Source organism: Cynocephalus volans, chromosome 7 (genome assembly GCF_027409185.1).
Source record: "Cynocephalus volans isolate mCynVol1 chromosome 7, mCynVol1.pri, whole genome shotgun sequence".
Classification (NCBI taxonomy): Eukaryota; Metazoa; Chordata; class Mammalia; order Dermoptera; family Cynocephalidae; genus Cynocephalus; species Cynocephalus volans.
In genome coordinates this window covers 74744412-74760284 of record NC_084466.1, presented here as the reverse complement: position 1 = coordinate 74760284, position 15873 = coordinate 74744412, and the positions used below count along the sequence as shown (strand labels likewise).

The 15873-nt window shown below is 34.2% G+C and overlaps 1 protein-coding gene across 1 annotated transcript in view; it reads left to right on the top strand.

Moving 5' to 3' along the window:
* Positions 1-15873, top strand: part of NBEA (neurobeachin) — a 657479-nt gene that overhangs the window by 532198 nt on the left and 109408 nt on the right. Inside the window, exons 41-43 of the mRNA XM_063101747.1 lie at positions 8533-8650; positions 8982-9084; positions 12526-12641. Of these exons, the coding sequence (XP_062957817.1) occupies positions 8533-8650; positions 8982-9084; positions 12526-12641 (337 nt within the window). The remainder of the gene's footprint in view (positions 1-8532; positions 8651-8981; positions 9085-12525; positions 12642-15873) is intronic.

Below are 15873 nucleotides of genomic sequence, written 5' to 3'. Positions count from 1 at the left end.
TTACCCCAATTATAGATTAGTTTGTCTCTGCAATATACCCTGTGGCCATATACCAATAATGACCAGGTTATGAATGCATAACCTCAGAATTATAGCAACATTTAAAATTTTTTATTGAGAATGAATTTTCTGGAAACCTTCACTTTGCCAGCTTAATTTCTTGATCATTTTAGTTTACTTCACAGTTAAGCCATTCCCAATTTCCCCATTTTCACTTCTATGTTACTGAATTCTTTTCATCAGTATTAAGTCTTTTCCATATAAATTTATGAAAAGATTTGATTCAATGATCAATTTTTTGGTCCATGTGAGATTTTACTGATTATAGTGCCTAACCTTGATGTTTTATTTTGGTGGTTGTATTCATTATTAATTGAATAAAAGGCTAACGTGAACTTTTCTGTCAGATATTTAAAGATTTATTTTTATTGCACAGGGGTGAGTCTATTGCAGTTTTCCTCTAACTTTTTTTACTCATCCTATAAAAGAATTTTATAAAACTGTATACCATCTCATATATGTTTACATTAACACCTGAAGTTTTTCACAAGTTTAAACATTTTTAAAAGATGTAATAGCAAGTATATGCTAAATATTGCTATTTTAAAATGAAATTATTATATCACTTTTCAGATATACCCAATAGAATTAAATATATCCTATAGAATAGTGACTCAATTACTATCATGATTTAAAAATATACAAATAAGCTATTTTTTCAAATAGACATTTTATATTATTCCTCTCTTTAAACTTATATTTCCATTCAATTTCCTCTCCCTAATTTATCAAATCTAAAATGTTTATGCTTGAAAGTTTTTTTATTGATTACTATATTATACTGATCTGCAAAAAAGTGCATATGCTCAGTAATTAAAGTTTTAATTTTTTAATCCCTAAGACCATAAAGTTCTGTTCAAAATTTTCATTCTGGAATAAATTATTGTTGCAAATATTTATTAGTGTACAATCAGACAACATAAATATATTGTGAACTTTGGACAATAATTATTAAAAATAAAAAGTAAAATTATATTAGAAATTTATCTCTTAATGAGATGCATAATAAATCCACATATGAATATTACTTCTAGAAAAGTACAGGAACCAACATGAGAGCTACTTCTAACTTTCTTTTTTATACAAGTATTGAAAAACATTCTCTACATAAATAAATAGAAGGATTTGAAGTTTTATTATAGCAATATTATTCAATGTTTTATACTTCTTCCAAGATGTATGCTAACAATCACCTAGTGATCTATCATCAAAAATTATTTTTAATTATCCTTCAACTGACAGCCCAATTAGATCTAACTTTACCTCTTTGAAAGTAAAGAATTGGGAAATTATCTGACTTTCAAAAGGATTTTTTTTAATGCAATCATTGGGAGCATACACTTGCCAATACCTCCATCAGTATTTTGAATTGTCCTTTGTTTAAGCTCCTAACCCCTCAGCAGGTCTCATGCACTAGTCAATACACCCTAGAGAGGTACCTCTTTTTATTTCTTTTTTTAAATGGGAGAATGGCAGTGTGAAAAAGGAGATGGGAAAGAGACCCTGTAAAGTAGTTCCCCCTTGGTTCCATGGTTTGGCTAGCCAAGGTTTCAATTATCCCTGGTTAACCAAGATTTGAAAATATTGTAATATTTTGAGACAGAGAGACTACACTCACATAAATTTTATTACAGTATATTGTTTTAATTGTTCTATTTTATTATTAGTTATTGTTGTTAATCTCTTACTGTGCCTGATAATGAAATTTCATCATAGATATGTATGTATAGGAAAAATCATAGTGTGTATAGTACTATCTGTGGCTTCAGGTAACCACTAAGGGTCTTGGAGCATATCCTCTGCAGCTAAAGGGGAACTACTATACTATCTTATATTTCTTCATGTCTTTGGTGGGGAAACAGCATCACCAAGACATGGTGAGAAGTGGGAGGAAGGAGACTCACTGCCTTACTCCCACGTCTTCACCCCGTGTGCCACACAGCAGTTATCAGTCACAGATGGTCTTCCACATGGTCATTTTAGAACTCAGGCATCTTCCATCTTGTGATTGCACTTTCCCTCAGGGCCTTGAAATCTTCTTCATTCAGCTGGAAGATATGAAAACAGTAGGGATGATCACATGTGAATGCACATCTGAAATTTCTTTTGAGCTATTCCATCTTGAATATATTTGCTATAATTCTGAGCCAGTGCCACAAATTCCAAATTTACATGGAATTATAAAAGTGATGGGGAATTGTAACTTTACATTGCACTACAAGACCCTTAATTAAACTGCTGCAGCTGCAAGTGTTGATTGAATGACCACCTCATGAACACTGAAAAAGCATATCCAGACTTCTGCAGTGTTTTCAATTCTAAACAGAGAATACAACTTGAAGCAAAATTTACATTTTTCATACTCAAAGAAAAAAGTATTTGTAACACTTGCTCTAATATATGTGTTAGATGATTTGAGATCAGCAAAGCTATCACTGAACAAGTACTTTTTAGGTTGTACAATATGAGCTGCCTTAAAAGGAAAAAAAATGTGAAACTGATTTGACAGCCATATACATGTTCCTGACAACATACACGTGTCTGATACACATGACTGCACAGCAGCCCTATTTTTCTTCAACACAGTCATCAGATAATACGTGTTAAGCACACTTTTGGGTAGGTGGTTTATAGGGGGCCTCTATTACATTTGTTTTATATTGCTTCCCGTGTGCCTCAGTTCATAAGTTACTGGGGCAGACCTCAGGGTATAAGGCTAGCATGAACTCTTTCTCCCTTCACATGTCTTGCATACTAAGCATTTAGATCCAAATAGTTCATTGGTTGCTTAAGAAATTCACAAAGTTCCATAAGATTTGGGATCAAGATGCTTTAATATTCTTGTTTATGGCCTATATGATGTAATAAAAATTGTTTATTCAATTTTCAGAAAATGGAACTAAATTGGACAGTATTTGATTAGATTTCATAGTATATTAAATAATTTGGAGAAGCAGGCAGGCACAAACCAGATGATTAGGGAAGTTTGACTTAAGAAAGAAAACAAAAACCACAAACCTCAAGTATAGATGAAAGTGCTTAAATGATTTAGAAAAATATCTTGAACTATAATGAAAAACAAACTTAAAGAGTTATTATAGAAAGTTCTAAAACTCATAGAACATTATGTAACCAGTAAAGGTATAAATAAAACACAGACAATTTTATGGTATCAGATCATATTTCAGACCTGGGCTTGATGCCCAGATTTTTATAGATATATGCCATAAACTGAGTATTTAATTGACTATAAATGATATTCTTTTACATTTCTGAAATGTATACAAATTGATTAAACTCATCATCACTTGCCTGAAGTAATGTTCCATCTGGTCGCTCTGCCTTCAGTCTCACAACCTTCCACTTTATCCTCCATGTGCTTCACAAGTGGTATGTCTAAAATCTCACTGCTACCCTCCTACTAAGCCTTCAAGAGTTTTCCCATTGCCTTTGAGTAGAGCAGAGAAAAGAAGACTTGGGACATAGTCCAAGGAAGCCCATGGCAATCACGTAATTTATTTGAATGCTAGTGTCAATGCTGGGAAGTCAATAGTCATCTTTTTTTGCATTTTCTTTTCCAGCCTATCTGTATTGATTTTACTACAAAAATTGTTTACATTACTTACCAGAAGAAAAATGGATGCTCAGGAAGGGGTGCTAAATGATATTCTTTGATGCACCTCAGTATACATTTTCTTATGTGAGAGGCATAAGTCTTTAATGTAAAATCAAAACTCCTTAGCTTAAAGCCCTTCCATAACACCTCTTTAATAAAGGAACCCCTTTTTGCAGGGGCAGGGTCTTTCAGAATGGGGTATAACCCAGTCTAGAGTTCCTTGGTGGTGCCAATTAAACTACTGGGGAAGAGAAACCAGTTGTTACTATTTAGATTGCTTTTTTAGGTCTCGATTAAATCTAAAGTCAGTTGAGGTGTTTGGTGGGCTATACCATTAGAACATAGAAATGAGAAGTCTGAAGGCCATATCGGAGAGCTTTTCCCAGTCCAGCAAAGGAGTCAGAAATGCATTCACTTTGTAAGATTTCTTTGCAACCTTCACCATATGTATTATTAGTCAGTTTCTGTATTAGTCCGTTTTCTGTTGCTTGTAACAGTACCTGACACTGGGTAATTTATAAGAAAATGAATATTTTTTCTTACAGTTCAAGAGGCTGGGAAGTTCAAGATCCAGGGGACACATCTGGTGAAGGCCCTTTTCTTGGTGGGAACTCTCTGCAGAGACCCATGGAGATGCAGGCAAACACATGGCTAGGGCTGAGCAAGAGCACTTTCATGTGCTATCCTTATAAAGCCACCAGTCCACACCCTTGATAACCCACTAATTCACTAATCCATTCATGAAGGCAGGGTCCCTCATGATACAATCACCTCCTAAAGGCCCCAACTTTCAGCACTGCCACCTGGGGAATTAATCTTCCACATGGCTTTGAAGGGGACATTCAACCCATATCAGTTTCCCATAGTGATTCCCCCCCCCCCCCTTTTTTTTTTCTGGCTGCTGGTAAGGGGATCCGAACCATGAACCTTGGCATTATCAACATTGCATTCTAACCAACCAAGCTAACCAGCCAGCCCTTTATTATATTATAACCAGCGAACGGTTTATTCAACAAACAAATGTATATGGAGCACATATGTGCCAGGCACAATTTTAGGCACTGTTTATTGAGCAGTAAATAAGATAGATGAGGATCCGAAGATCCCATTCTCATGGAACTTTCATGACATGGGGAGGGGACATACAAAAAATAAGCACATAAGAAAATAATTTCCATGCACAGAATTAAAGTGATAAAATAGAAAGGAGGGAGTACATGTTAACTCTAAATTGGGTGGCAGGAAAAGCAGCTAATAAAAGTAGATATAAAGTTTTTTTACAATAAAAATGTAGTAGGTAATGAAACTTTTTAAATAAAGAAATTTGGGAAGTATTTCATTTCATAATCAGTTTTGAAGGAAACAAGGAAGGAAAGCAGGAGGAGGCTTGCTATAAAAAAGAGAAAAAGGCGCTAGGTTCTAGTGGGGTTTCCTGGCAGGGAATTATGGCTAGCTCAGAGCATTCTTTTATGAGCCTTTTTGAGGATTTCAAATGCTTAAATATAACATGACTGGCTGTAATTAGATTTTTTATAAAGTATATAAGAACATATATATATAAATATAAAATTTTCCTTCCCATGGCCCCTTTGGTAAGGACTATACATATATTCGGATGCTGCTGCCATTATTTGAAATAGCTTGGTACCTTTGGATCTGTCTTTCAGAATTTGCTTTCTATGCTGTTTATGAGTTACTAGCAAAATAATTTTATTTTAATTTTATTCTCTCTCCTATTTCTCCTTGCCCGCAAGCTTTACTGATCTGTTTCCTTCTTTTTTCTTTTCCTCAGAGAGTCCGTGAAGACTAAGCAGTCTTAGTCTGGAGCTAAGAGAGTGGTGGTAGGAAAATAGTTTGGGTATCAGTCTGAATCAAATCAGGGGAGAGAACCACATAGCAATTTACACAGGGAGAGTGTATGAATAATTATAATGTAAATTGTGACAGAAGATTGGAGTAACAAGGGAATGCTAGTAAGAAATAAAGATAACCCTAAAGAATATAGGAATAGCACATGTAAGGAGCAGCTAGTACCTTTACGGTTACCCTAGAACCCAAGGAAGAGACCCTCCTGAGCATGGCTGTAGCTCACTAAATGAAAGAGAAGTCACTGGGGCACTGCCGAAGGAGCTTGCTGAGCTCTGACCTCTGGAACTTTCCAAAAATCCACCCTCGAGGGAGATGGTGCAGCTTTTCATGGGAGGTGTCTCACCAGAGGCACTGGGCTCAAAACTGCCCGGGGTGGGGGAGTGCTGGGAGAACTGCTAGTCACTGGGTGGTGCTGGCCATCACACACCACAGGAGGTGGGCACAAGGCAGCAGGAGCCTGCCGAGTGAACACAACAGAACCTGAGAGAAAAACCCTTCTCTCCTGCATTGTCTCTTTAGTTCCCTTTCCTGACAAAGTTTAACGTCATGCCAGCTAGCAAAGGAAAAATATTTAAAGGGAACATATTCATTTTCACAGAGCAGGCATTTAAGGGTGAATCTGGACCTGGAATGCCATAAATTAATAATTGGCACAATTTGTAAGACAGAGTTTTATATGGCGCACTTAAGTAGTCAAACTAACTTTTTTTTTTTTTTTTGCTACCTGCCTGCTATACCTAACATAAAGACTGATAACAGGCTTAATGGAAAGAAATGCTTGATCAAACATTCATTACATCATAGTTCCCAAAGAGAAAAAGGAGCAAAAATACGACTATGTGTATGTACATATAAGAGATCTACATCTAGATATACAGATACCAACACAGATATATAAATACAGATACCTTCATGGCACACAAGTATTGATATAAGAGTGCCAACACAGCTTTCATGGGAGATCTGTCCTTGTTTCTGATATTGTACTCATTTTACCGTTTGGGTTTTCAAATGGCCCTAATATTTTTATTTTTTTAGTGAAACAATGGTCATAGTTGAAGATAGTTTTTTTTGTTTTGGCTGTTTTATTTGTCTTAAAATTTCTCCTACTTGACAAAAAAAGAAAGTTAGCAATCCTATGTCAATATCCCTTTCCTTTTTAAAAATTTATATCAATGAAATTCAAATCTGGAAACCATTAGAGCCAACTAAGAATTTACAAATATAAATTGTGGCAAATTACCCTTTTATGAGTTGTATAAAAAGAAGTTTTGAATTTAGAAACTGAGAAGTAGTTGTCACATTATTCTTGACAACAAGGACATACAGACTTATTAACAGAACTTCATAGCTAGGCCGTGTACTTAACATTCACTGTCTCTGCATAAACTAATCAGTAATAGGTATTATTGTCACTGTTTTTCAGATGACAGAAATCAGATGGAGTTAAATAATTTTTCCAAGGTCCTGTAGTTAGTAAATTGCAGAGCCAAGATTTAAATAGGAGTCTGACTGACTCCAAAATGTTTCAGGATTTAAATAGATGTCTGACTGCCTCCAAAAACCTTCCAACATCTAGGGAAAGACAAAAACTGAAAGAAGGGTTACAAAATGGGATTTTTGTGGGCTGGCCAGTTAGATCAGTTGTTTATAACATGGTACTGATAACACCAAGGTCCAGGGTTCAATCCCTGTACCAGCCAGCTGCCAAGAAAAAAGAAAACAGGATTTTCAAAAAATGAAAAGATCCAAAAGATTATAAACATGTATTATATATATTTTTTCCCTAGAGAAAGGAAGTATAAAAAGGAACTTCATAACTTGTTTTCAAATGTGAAGTAATATAATGTATGTAAACTCAGTAAGTAGTTTTTATTTCTACCAAAGCAAGTATAAGTGCAGTAGATTATACAGAGTATACAATGTAAGTAGAAAAAGTGTTTAGATATTTTTAATATGTATTGTGTATCAGGAAGGAATGTGTTTGTTGCAGATTTGATGACAGTGGCTTAATCAAATAAGGATTTGTCTGTATCATGTAACAAGAAGTACAGATATGAATGGTTACTGAGATTGTTTCAATATTAGGTCCAACCTTCCTGGGAGTCCCTTGGCCTTCCTCTCATAGTTACGTAATTGCTGCTACAGTTTCAGCCATCACATCTCCATTCAAGCAAGAGGGGGAAAGCAGTGTGCCAACTACATGTGATTCCTTTCATCAGCTCTTCTGCAACATCCCGAACTGCCTGTGGCTTTGTTCTCATTAGCCAGTTCTGGGTCCCAAAGTTGCAAGGGAATTTGAGAAAGCAGGAAATAACATTGTCATGATTGGCTTAGACCATGGGTCAGCCAAACCCTGGCCCCAGGACCAAATTAAGCCCACCCTTATTGTTGTAAATAAAGTTTTACTGGAACACAGCCATACCCATTTATTTATACATTGTCTGTGACTGCTTTCATGTTACAGCGGCAAAGTTGAGTAATTACAACAGAGACCATATGGCCTGCAAAGCCTAAAAATATTTACTATCTGGCCTTTTACAGAAAAAATTTTCTGACCCCTGGCTTAAGCCAATCATGTTCTGTTGACCATATGGGTACTTTGGGGATAAGTGGGCTTCCATTAAGCAAAGAAGAAAGGGGAGAAGAGATATTGTAAGAAACCAACAGTATACGTTACAGGAGGTTACTTGGTCCAATTAATTACATATAAAACCCAAAAGTTATATTTTCTGTCACAGGGAACATTGTCCTTATAATTTTCCTACTCCTTTATTTCCTCCTGAGCCAAGTAAGACGACTTAAAAGGGCAGAAGTTTTACAAATGTACACTATCAAATGATTGACAGTGTTATGATATATCATGAATTCAGGAAGATAATCCCTAATTTATTAATTTTTATACAACATTATCTATGATACTGTCAGACTAAGTCTTAAATGTATATTGTATTGATTGACACTTCCTTTTAAACTGTTTATTTTAGGTTCTTGCATACACTGAGGGACTTCATGGAAAATGGATGTTCAGCGAGATACGCGCTGTATTTTCAAGACGTTATCTTCTACAAAACACTGCTTTGGAAGTATTTATGGCAAACCGAAGTAAGCCCCTTAAATATTTTATACAAAAATGTATTCGTGTTTTGATGTTATCTTCATGGTGTGATACTGTCTTGATTTTTCCTACTCTATTTTTCTCTTTGATATGTCCTCGCTAAAACAAACAAAAATTCTTTTTTGAAAATAAGAAAGAATTTGTTCAAAAATATTAACCCTAGGTTTATCATGGATGAAGTTATACAGAAAGCTAATTGTTTATGAAAATTCATTACCTTTACAAATAAGTCATGATAGGCACTTGCAAATGATTTCTTAAATTGATGGCTAACTCTCCTGTGGTTTTCTAAATCTTGGTTTTTTCTTCTTACCACAGCCTCGGTTATGTTTAATTTCCCTGATCAAGCAACAGTAAAAAAAGTTGTCTATAGCTTGCCACGGGTTGGAGTAGGGACCAGCTATGGTTTGCCACAAGCCAGGTAATTATAACATGTTACAGATTATCTATGGTTTGTTAACATATTTAAATATATGAAATATGTTACATTACATACAGAAATGTAAATATGGTTATACTATTATAATTATTTCAAGGACCAAGGAATTTTCTTTCCCTGCAGGTTATTTGTAGGGAAAGAAGTTATAAAAACAACTATTTTGAGAATGACAGAATGGATAGGGCAGAATTTTATTTAACACATACATAAATAAGTTAAAAAGTTGATTGCATATCACAGCTGGAATATAATTAAGACAATTTTTTTGCCTGTTAAAATCTTATAGGAAACATACCAAAAACCTCAAGATGTTTGTGATTAATTGCTGTGTAATAGCATATAAATTATGTTTTTATAAATGCTATGTACAAATGTTTCTTCATTAAAGTAATAAAACTCTTAGAGTTTATTAAGATTAATGGTCATTAATTATGGTGTAATTGAACCATTTCCTAAATCTTTCATCTTGGTATTTTAGAAGAATCATTTTGAAATTTTATTTTGTTAAAAGATACTAGTATAAGTAGAAAGCATAGTAATTTTGTACATTGCTGATAACAATTACTCTTGTTTTGGCTCCAAGTAACTAAATATTTTAAAATAGGGGAGTTTTTTTAGTGTGTATGTGTTTGTTTTGGTTTTTTTAATATAAAAGTTAAATATTTGGAGTTAAAATGTTGCAGGATTGGTTCAGAGGTTCAGTGATATTAGGACTCTCAGCTGGCCTCATGTTCACAAAATCACCACTACTGCTCCAGACACCACATCTTCACACAGCTGCATTAAAGTAGGAAAAAGACACAAAGGATTTCTCTCTAAGTTTCTCTGTTTTAGGAAAGAATATATTTCTCAGAAGCCTCCGGCAATCTTTCGCTCAAGTCCCTTTGTCCAGAGTGGGGTGATCTTTCTACCCCTAAAATAATCACTGCCAAAAGGGAATGAATTTACTGTCGTTCCCTAGGATTTATGGAAAATCTACCTCTGGCTCCATGCCACCTCCTACCTGAACAAAAGAGGGTTTCTGCAGATGAGGAAGAAAGGGAGATTGGCTCTGAGTAAACAAACAGTAGCGTCTGCCACCTAGACTGTTACATCCCTGAGGACTGTTGTAGAGCACTGCATCGGTGGAAAGGAAAACTAATCTTTGTCTTCCCTTAAGTAGGCTATATTTTACAGACATTTTAAAGATAGCAGCTGTGTTTTATTTACCTTTTTATCTACAGCACCTAGCACAGTGCCTAATTGCAGAGGTGCTTTTTATCTGCTATTCAACTGGCCTTACCTTGTATTCCAACTTGTCTATTCTCTCTAAGCTTACAGTATAAGACCAATTGCCTGACATGTATGCACATGCTCAGGATATTTGGTAGTCGAAAGACAAGATTAAGCTAAGACATTACTAGATAATGAAGCACTTATATAAAATACAAGTCAAAAAATGCATTTAATCTATCAAAGAAAATGAGGTTAGTTTTGCAAGACTTGCTCTTATTGAATCTAAGCTGACTCACAGCAATCAGTACTTCCTTTCCCAAGTGCTTAGAAAGTATTTGTTTAATCATCAATTCAAAAATTTTTCCAGGAATTGACATTAAGAACTCACAAATAGGTCTAACTTTTCCTTTTTAAGAATAATCTTCTACCTCCTGGCATCTTTCTCAATGACCATGATTCCTGAAAGATTACTAATAGGGGTTTCTGGATGACATGTGTCATTTCCTTCAGTACTCTTGGTCTTGTCTAGACCTGAATTCATTTAATACAACCAGAAACTCTTTTACTATCTTTCTTACTTACTATATCATTTTCCTTTTAACCACATTTGGTCTCTTATTGACTTTTGAAAGATAGTAGACTACTGACTCCGAAAGAACCATATGAATCTAATGGTTGGTTCATTTAATTGCAATGTAATGAGGAAGGTCTTCAAAAATGTTAATACCTGTATGTGAATGGGTTGCTACAATTTATTAAGTTAATATTTTAAACATTTTGTTACAAACAGTTATTCTTAAAATTCAGATATGAATTTGAGATAGTATGGGATTCTTCCTATACTTCCTCCTTCCCTTACTTCAACTAACATATTTTAGTTCCTCCTCTGTAAGTGATGATGCCTATTAAGATTCCATCTCAATAGAAGCGTTTGATAATAATCCATGAGTGATGGAAATAACCTTAAGACTATAGTTCCCAAACTGAGCACTGAGCAGCCCTGAGATACCATAGTGACTCCTAGGGGTACTACAAGGCATTTCACAGTTTTTAGGGAAACCCAGCAACATCTGTCAGATACCACACAAACTATTAGCTAGAGTTAGTTCTAAGTTTCAACATTATATAGTACTTCCTTCTTTTCAATGATTTCTTTGTGAAACTGGTGTTTGATGATTGTAGTGTTCAAAAACAAGAGCCATAAGAAAAATCAGTGTGGAGCAGGAAGTGAAGGTGATAGGGTCAGACCTGCTTCCAAGGTTTGAGACGCTGCGGTGTCAACAGGTACATACATCCCATTAGTAACTGTGGCTATTTAAGAATGGAATACAAATATTATTTCTCTTTCCAGTTTGTGAGTACTATATTTTCAAATAACTACTAAGTTGTTGAGGTGTTAAGTATTTATTGAGTTGTTTAGACCTAACTACATAATAAGCAGAACTGGTGGGTATTGCTCTTGACCAAGGAGCACCATGAAAAAATTAATGAGACACTAAATATGCCATCAATTGAAACAGATTGGGAACATCTTTTGATCATTTTGGAAATCCAGTAGCTTTATCATACTTTTCTAAATGCAACCAAAAGTATGGAAAGTTTCATAATTTGCACAAATTACCTTGATTTATTTCCTTAAGCTATTCCTATGTCCCTTCTTCTTCTGGACCCATATATTTTTTCAAAGTTTCCAGTTGTGCTTTACATCGCTAGAGAGATATATATTGTGTAGGTAGAGGCTGTGCGCATGTGCACAATCTATGTGTACAGGCAAGTGTAAAATGTTTAGTGACAGCCATTAAGTCAAATGCTTGTAAGCAGGTACCTGACTACCTACCTATCTAGCTTTATTTAGCATGGAATATATTTGCTGTATTGTTTAAAAGCTACTTTGATTTATTTTGAGTATAGTTTTACCTTTTTTGTTCTTGGTGGCTTGTAAAATACCCGTTTGCAGCTGTATTATTACAAATAGGGTTGCTGTCAAATTGGTTTATCCTGAGTAATTAAACGTATCTTCTCTATAATAGAATTCTCTAACATTGCTAATTTCCAAAATTAAAATATATTTTATAATTCACCTAAGAAGAATAAACCATAAATTATCTTAAATTGAATGATATTAAACCAACATATGAGTTAATATTGGATTTTTAAAAGACATAAGTTAAAAGAGACTATGTTTGTTATGTTATGCTTAATTGCTAGGAGGATATCATTGGCCACTCCTCGACAGCTTTATAAATCTTCCAATATGACTCAGCGCTGGCAAAGAAGGGAAATTTCAAACTTTGAATATTTGATGTTTCTTAATACCATAGCAGGTAAGACGTCTCATTCTTAATCTCATAATATGTTTATGTTCATCAAAATCATTGATGGTATGACTTGATATAATACATTTTCCTCTTTGGAATTCAAATACAGCATTAGAGTAAATATTGAAGTGCTCACATTAAATTTTATCAGAAACTGCACAAGCCTAATACCAAGGTTTTTGATGCATTTATTGTTGAAGAGGCTTTTCCTTGCTCTCCTTCTGCCAGTTCCTTTGCTGACAGCTTTGTCTGAAGGTTTATTAGAGTCAACAAACCATTGCCAGAGAATGTCTGGAAATAATAATGGGAAAATGTAATTTCACTACTTTGTCATTCTCAGCAATAGCAGCTAGACAGGAGAATAACAACAGGATTCTGCCTAGTACAGATGTCACCTGTATTATGGCATGATTGGGTTACAGCATCTTTTTTTCCTAAAATTTCAAATAAAAATAAAAAATCAGATTACGTTTTCTAAATGATGAGTAACTGCCATCAACCTCAGCAGTACCATGCTTGTAAATCAAAGGAGGGTAGTGGCTTTATTTTTCTGCTAAATCAGTGGTTGTCAGTGGTTAAACATGTCAATGAGATTTAAGTACCTCATTCTGTTTTCTTAAGTTAAGCTCCAAAAGCTTATTCAAGTTGAATTACAAAGAGTTTACTTCTATAAATTAGGTTCTACCAAAACTTTTTCGTAATCAGATGAATTTAAAATAACTACATGAATGACTATGCTTACCTATGATTAATATTTTGTTATGAATTAATGCTCACAATCATGAATTTGAACAGTGTTCTCATAATAATTACTTTAAAAATAATTATGTAATATTACTCTTTTTAGATCTATCATACATAGATGTGAATGTGGATACTATAGGTATATATTAAATATGGGTGATATAGATCTGTATTAAACAGGCAAGAGAACTTGATTTGTCAAGAAGAAACAATAAAGCTATTTGAAATGTTGAAATGTTTTTGCATTTTAATCACCTAATACATTTATATATTTGATGGTACTTCAGAAAGTTCACGGAGAGATTTCTATTGCCTTTTAATTCTGTTTTTCTACAGACTTTTTGAAGTACCCTCCTACATTCGTATATTTATTTATATAGTATACACACATGTATGTGTATATTAAAGAAAACTATTTATTCCCTCAAAGATAAAAGAAGCATGTTATAGTATTTAATTAGCACCTTATTTACATATATAGACAGAATGAACTTAAATATCTGAAATGTTAGGAACTTGGTTTCATTACTGTATTTAGGTAAACAACATGATGTAACAAAGAGCATAAGCTTCAACACCAAAGAGAAGAGGGATAGAATCCTAGATCTGCCAACTTTCTGTACTAGAGCATAAGTTGAATTTCAAGTTTTAACTCTATCTTGTACTTCCAGTCTTTTCAGTAGCAATGTTTAATATTGTTTACATCTCTTGTAATAACTGATATGTTTGGTCTTATATCATCTTACTATTGTTTTTAATGTTTTCTTGCTTTTCATATTGTTTTGTTCTTCTTTGGCTATAGGAATGGTTTTTTGCCCACTTCTTTAGTTATTTAGAATATAGGCATCTTCTTGTTAATTCTCCTAGAGATATATTTAAAATTTCCTAAACTATATTTCTCTTGTTTTTGAACTCCAAAAGAATTAACTTTTTTATCACTTCTATGTACAATAAAAACTTTAACTCAATTTTATTCCTCATTCATCGCTTATCCTTATAAATGCAATTTACCAGCCAAGATTCAGATTATTATTAACTTCTTATTTTTTGGAGTCCATGTCTTTTTGCATATTAAGAAGGATTTCAAACTATTTAAATTTTTCTTCTGGTTCATGCAGTATATTATTTTCAGCTACATGGATATTTACCTGATTTCTGAGGATAATGTTCTCTTTATGTTTTTCTGCAGTTGTTTTTTTCAGATTCCCTGTGTTGTTTTTCTATTACCTGTTCTTGGGAGCTCCATCAAGACTCAGTGCCTACCATTAGATGGGCTTCTGATTTTCTTTTGCATGTAAAACTGGGGGGCATGGTGATTTACCTCACTTCCACTTCAGTTTGCAGTCTAGCAGGGATTCATGTTAAACAGTTCTGCTATTCTAAGATGGGATTCTTTCTTCCCTCTGAATGGAACATTATTTAGTTCATTGTTTTACAGAGCTTTTCTAGTCTCCATCCCCTCCCACTGCACTTTACTCATATCCGTTAAATTTCCCACAATATAGTACAGTACCACCTCCAGCCACCACCCACTTCATGCCTGTTGCTTTCTGGGAGTCTTTTTCTCTAACTCAGTAAAGAATGCTCTGTCTAAATCTGGATAGAGATAACATAGTGATTCCTTCTGAAAGTTGCTCCTGAGCAGTGTAGAGACTCATAAGCTTTCTTCTAGTTGGGACAGTCTGGGATTCTGAGCCAGAGTATGCATACCATAAGGGGAATTTGTAAGTGTTTTCCTATTCTTTTTTGAGTCACTGGGGCCTATTTTATTTAATAGAATCAGAATTTATTGGGTACTTCCTTTACAATTATTATAACTAAACATTAAAGCCTGACTGTCGTAGGCAATGAGATAAAAAGAAGAATAAAATAAGGAATAGGAACTCAGAGCACTTACAATTTGGATACAGAAATAAGAGCATTTTAAGACCACTGATATTAAGTACTGAATAACTGCTATAAATAGTGAATGCTACAAAAGCTAAGCAGATGGGAAAAAATTTTAAGTGTCTTTGGGGAGGAAAAAACAGCAGAGCTTAACAAATTTCTGCCAGTTAGATAAGTATGGTGTGTTCAGTGGACATGAATATCATATCTTGGCTGAAGCAGAAAATAAAAGGAGGTCATATCAGAGATATAGGTAAGAACCAGATTATGAAGAGGCTTTTAGGAGTCAATATAATTTTTGGAGTAGAGGGGAATGTAATGTGTAATATGTAAACTGATAATTATGTATGGCATGAATCAGAATTGAGATAGCTTAAAGTTAAAAGACCTGTGAGGAGAGTACTGCAGAAATCTAAATACAATCAATTTGTTCATTGTTTTAATAAATACTGAATATTTACTGTGTGCCACATACTCTATTTTGCACTGAGACTACAGAAGCAAGTACAGTATGGTTTCTGCCTTTGCAGAGATCAGAGTATAGTCAGGAAAACAGACACACCAGCAATTCCAGTGAAAAGTGTTAAGTGTTATAATGGGAGCATAT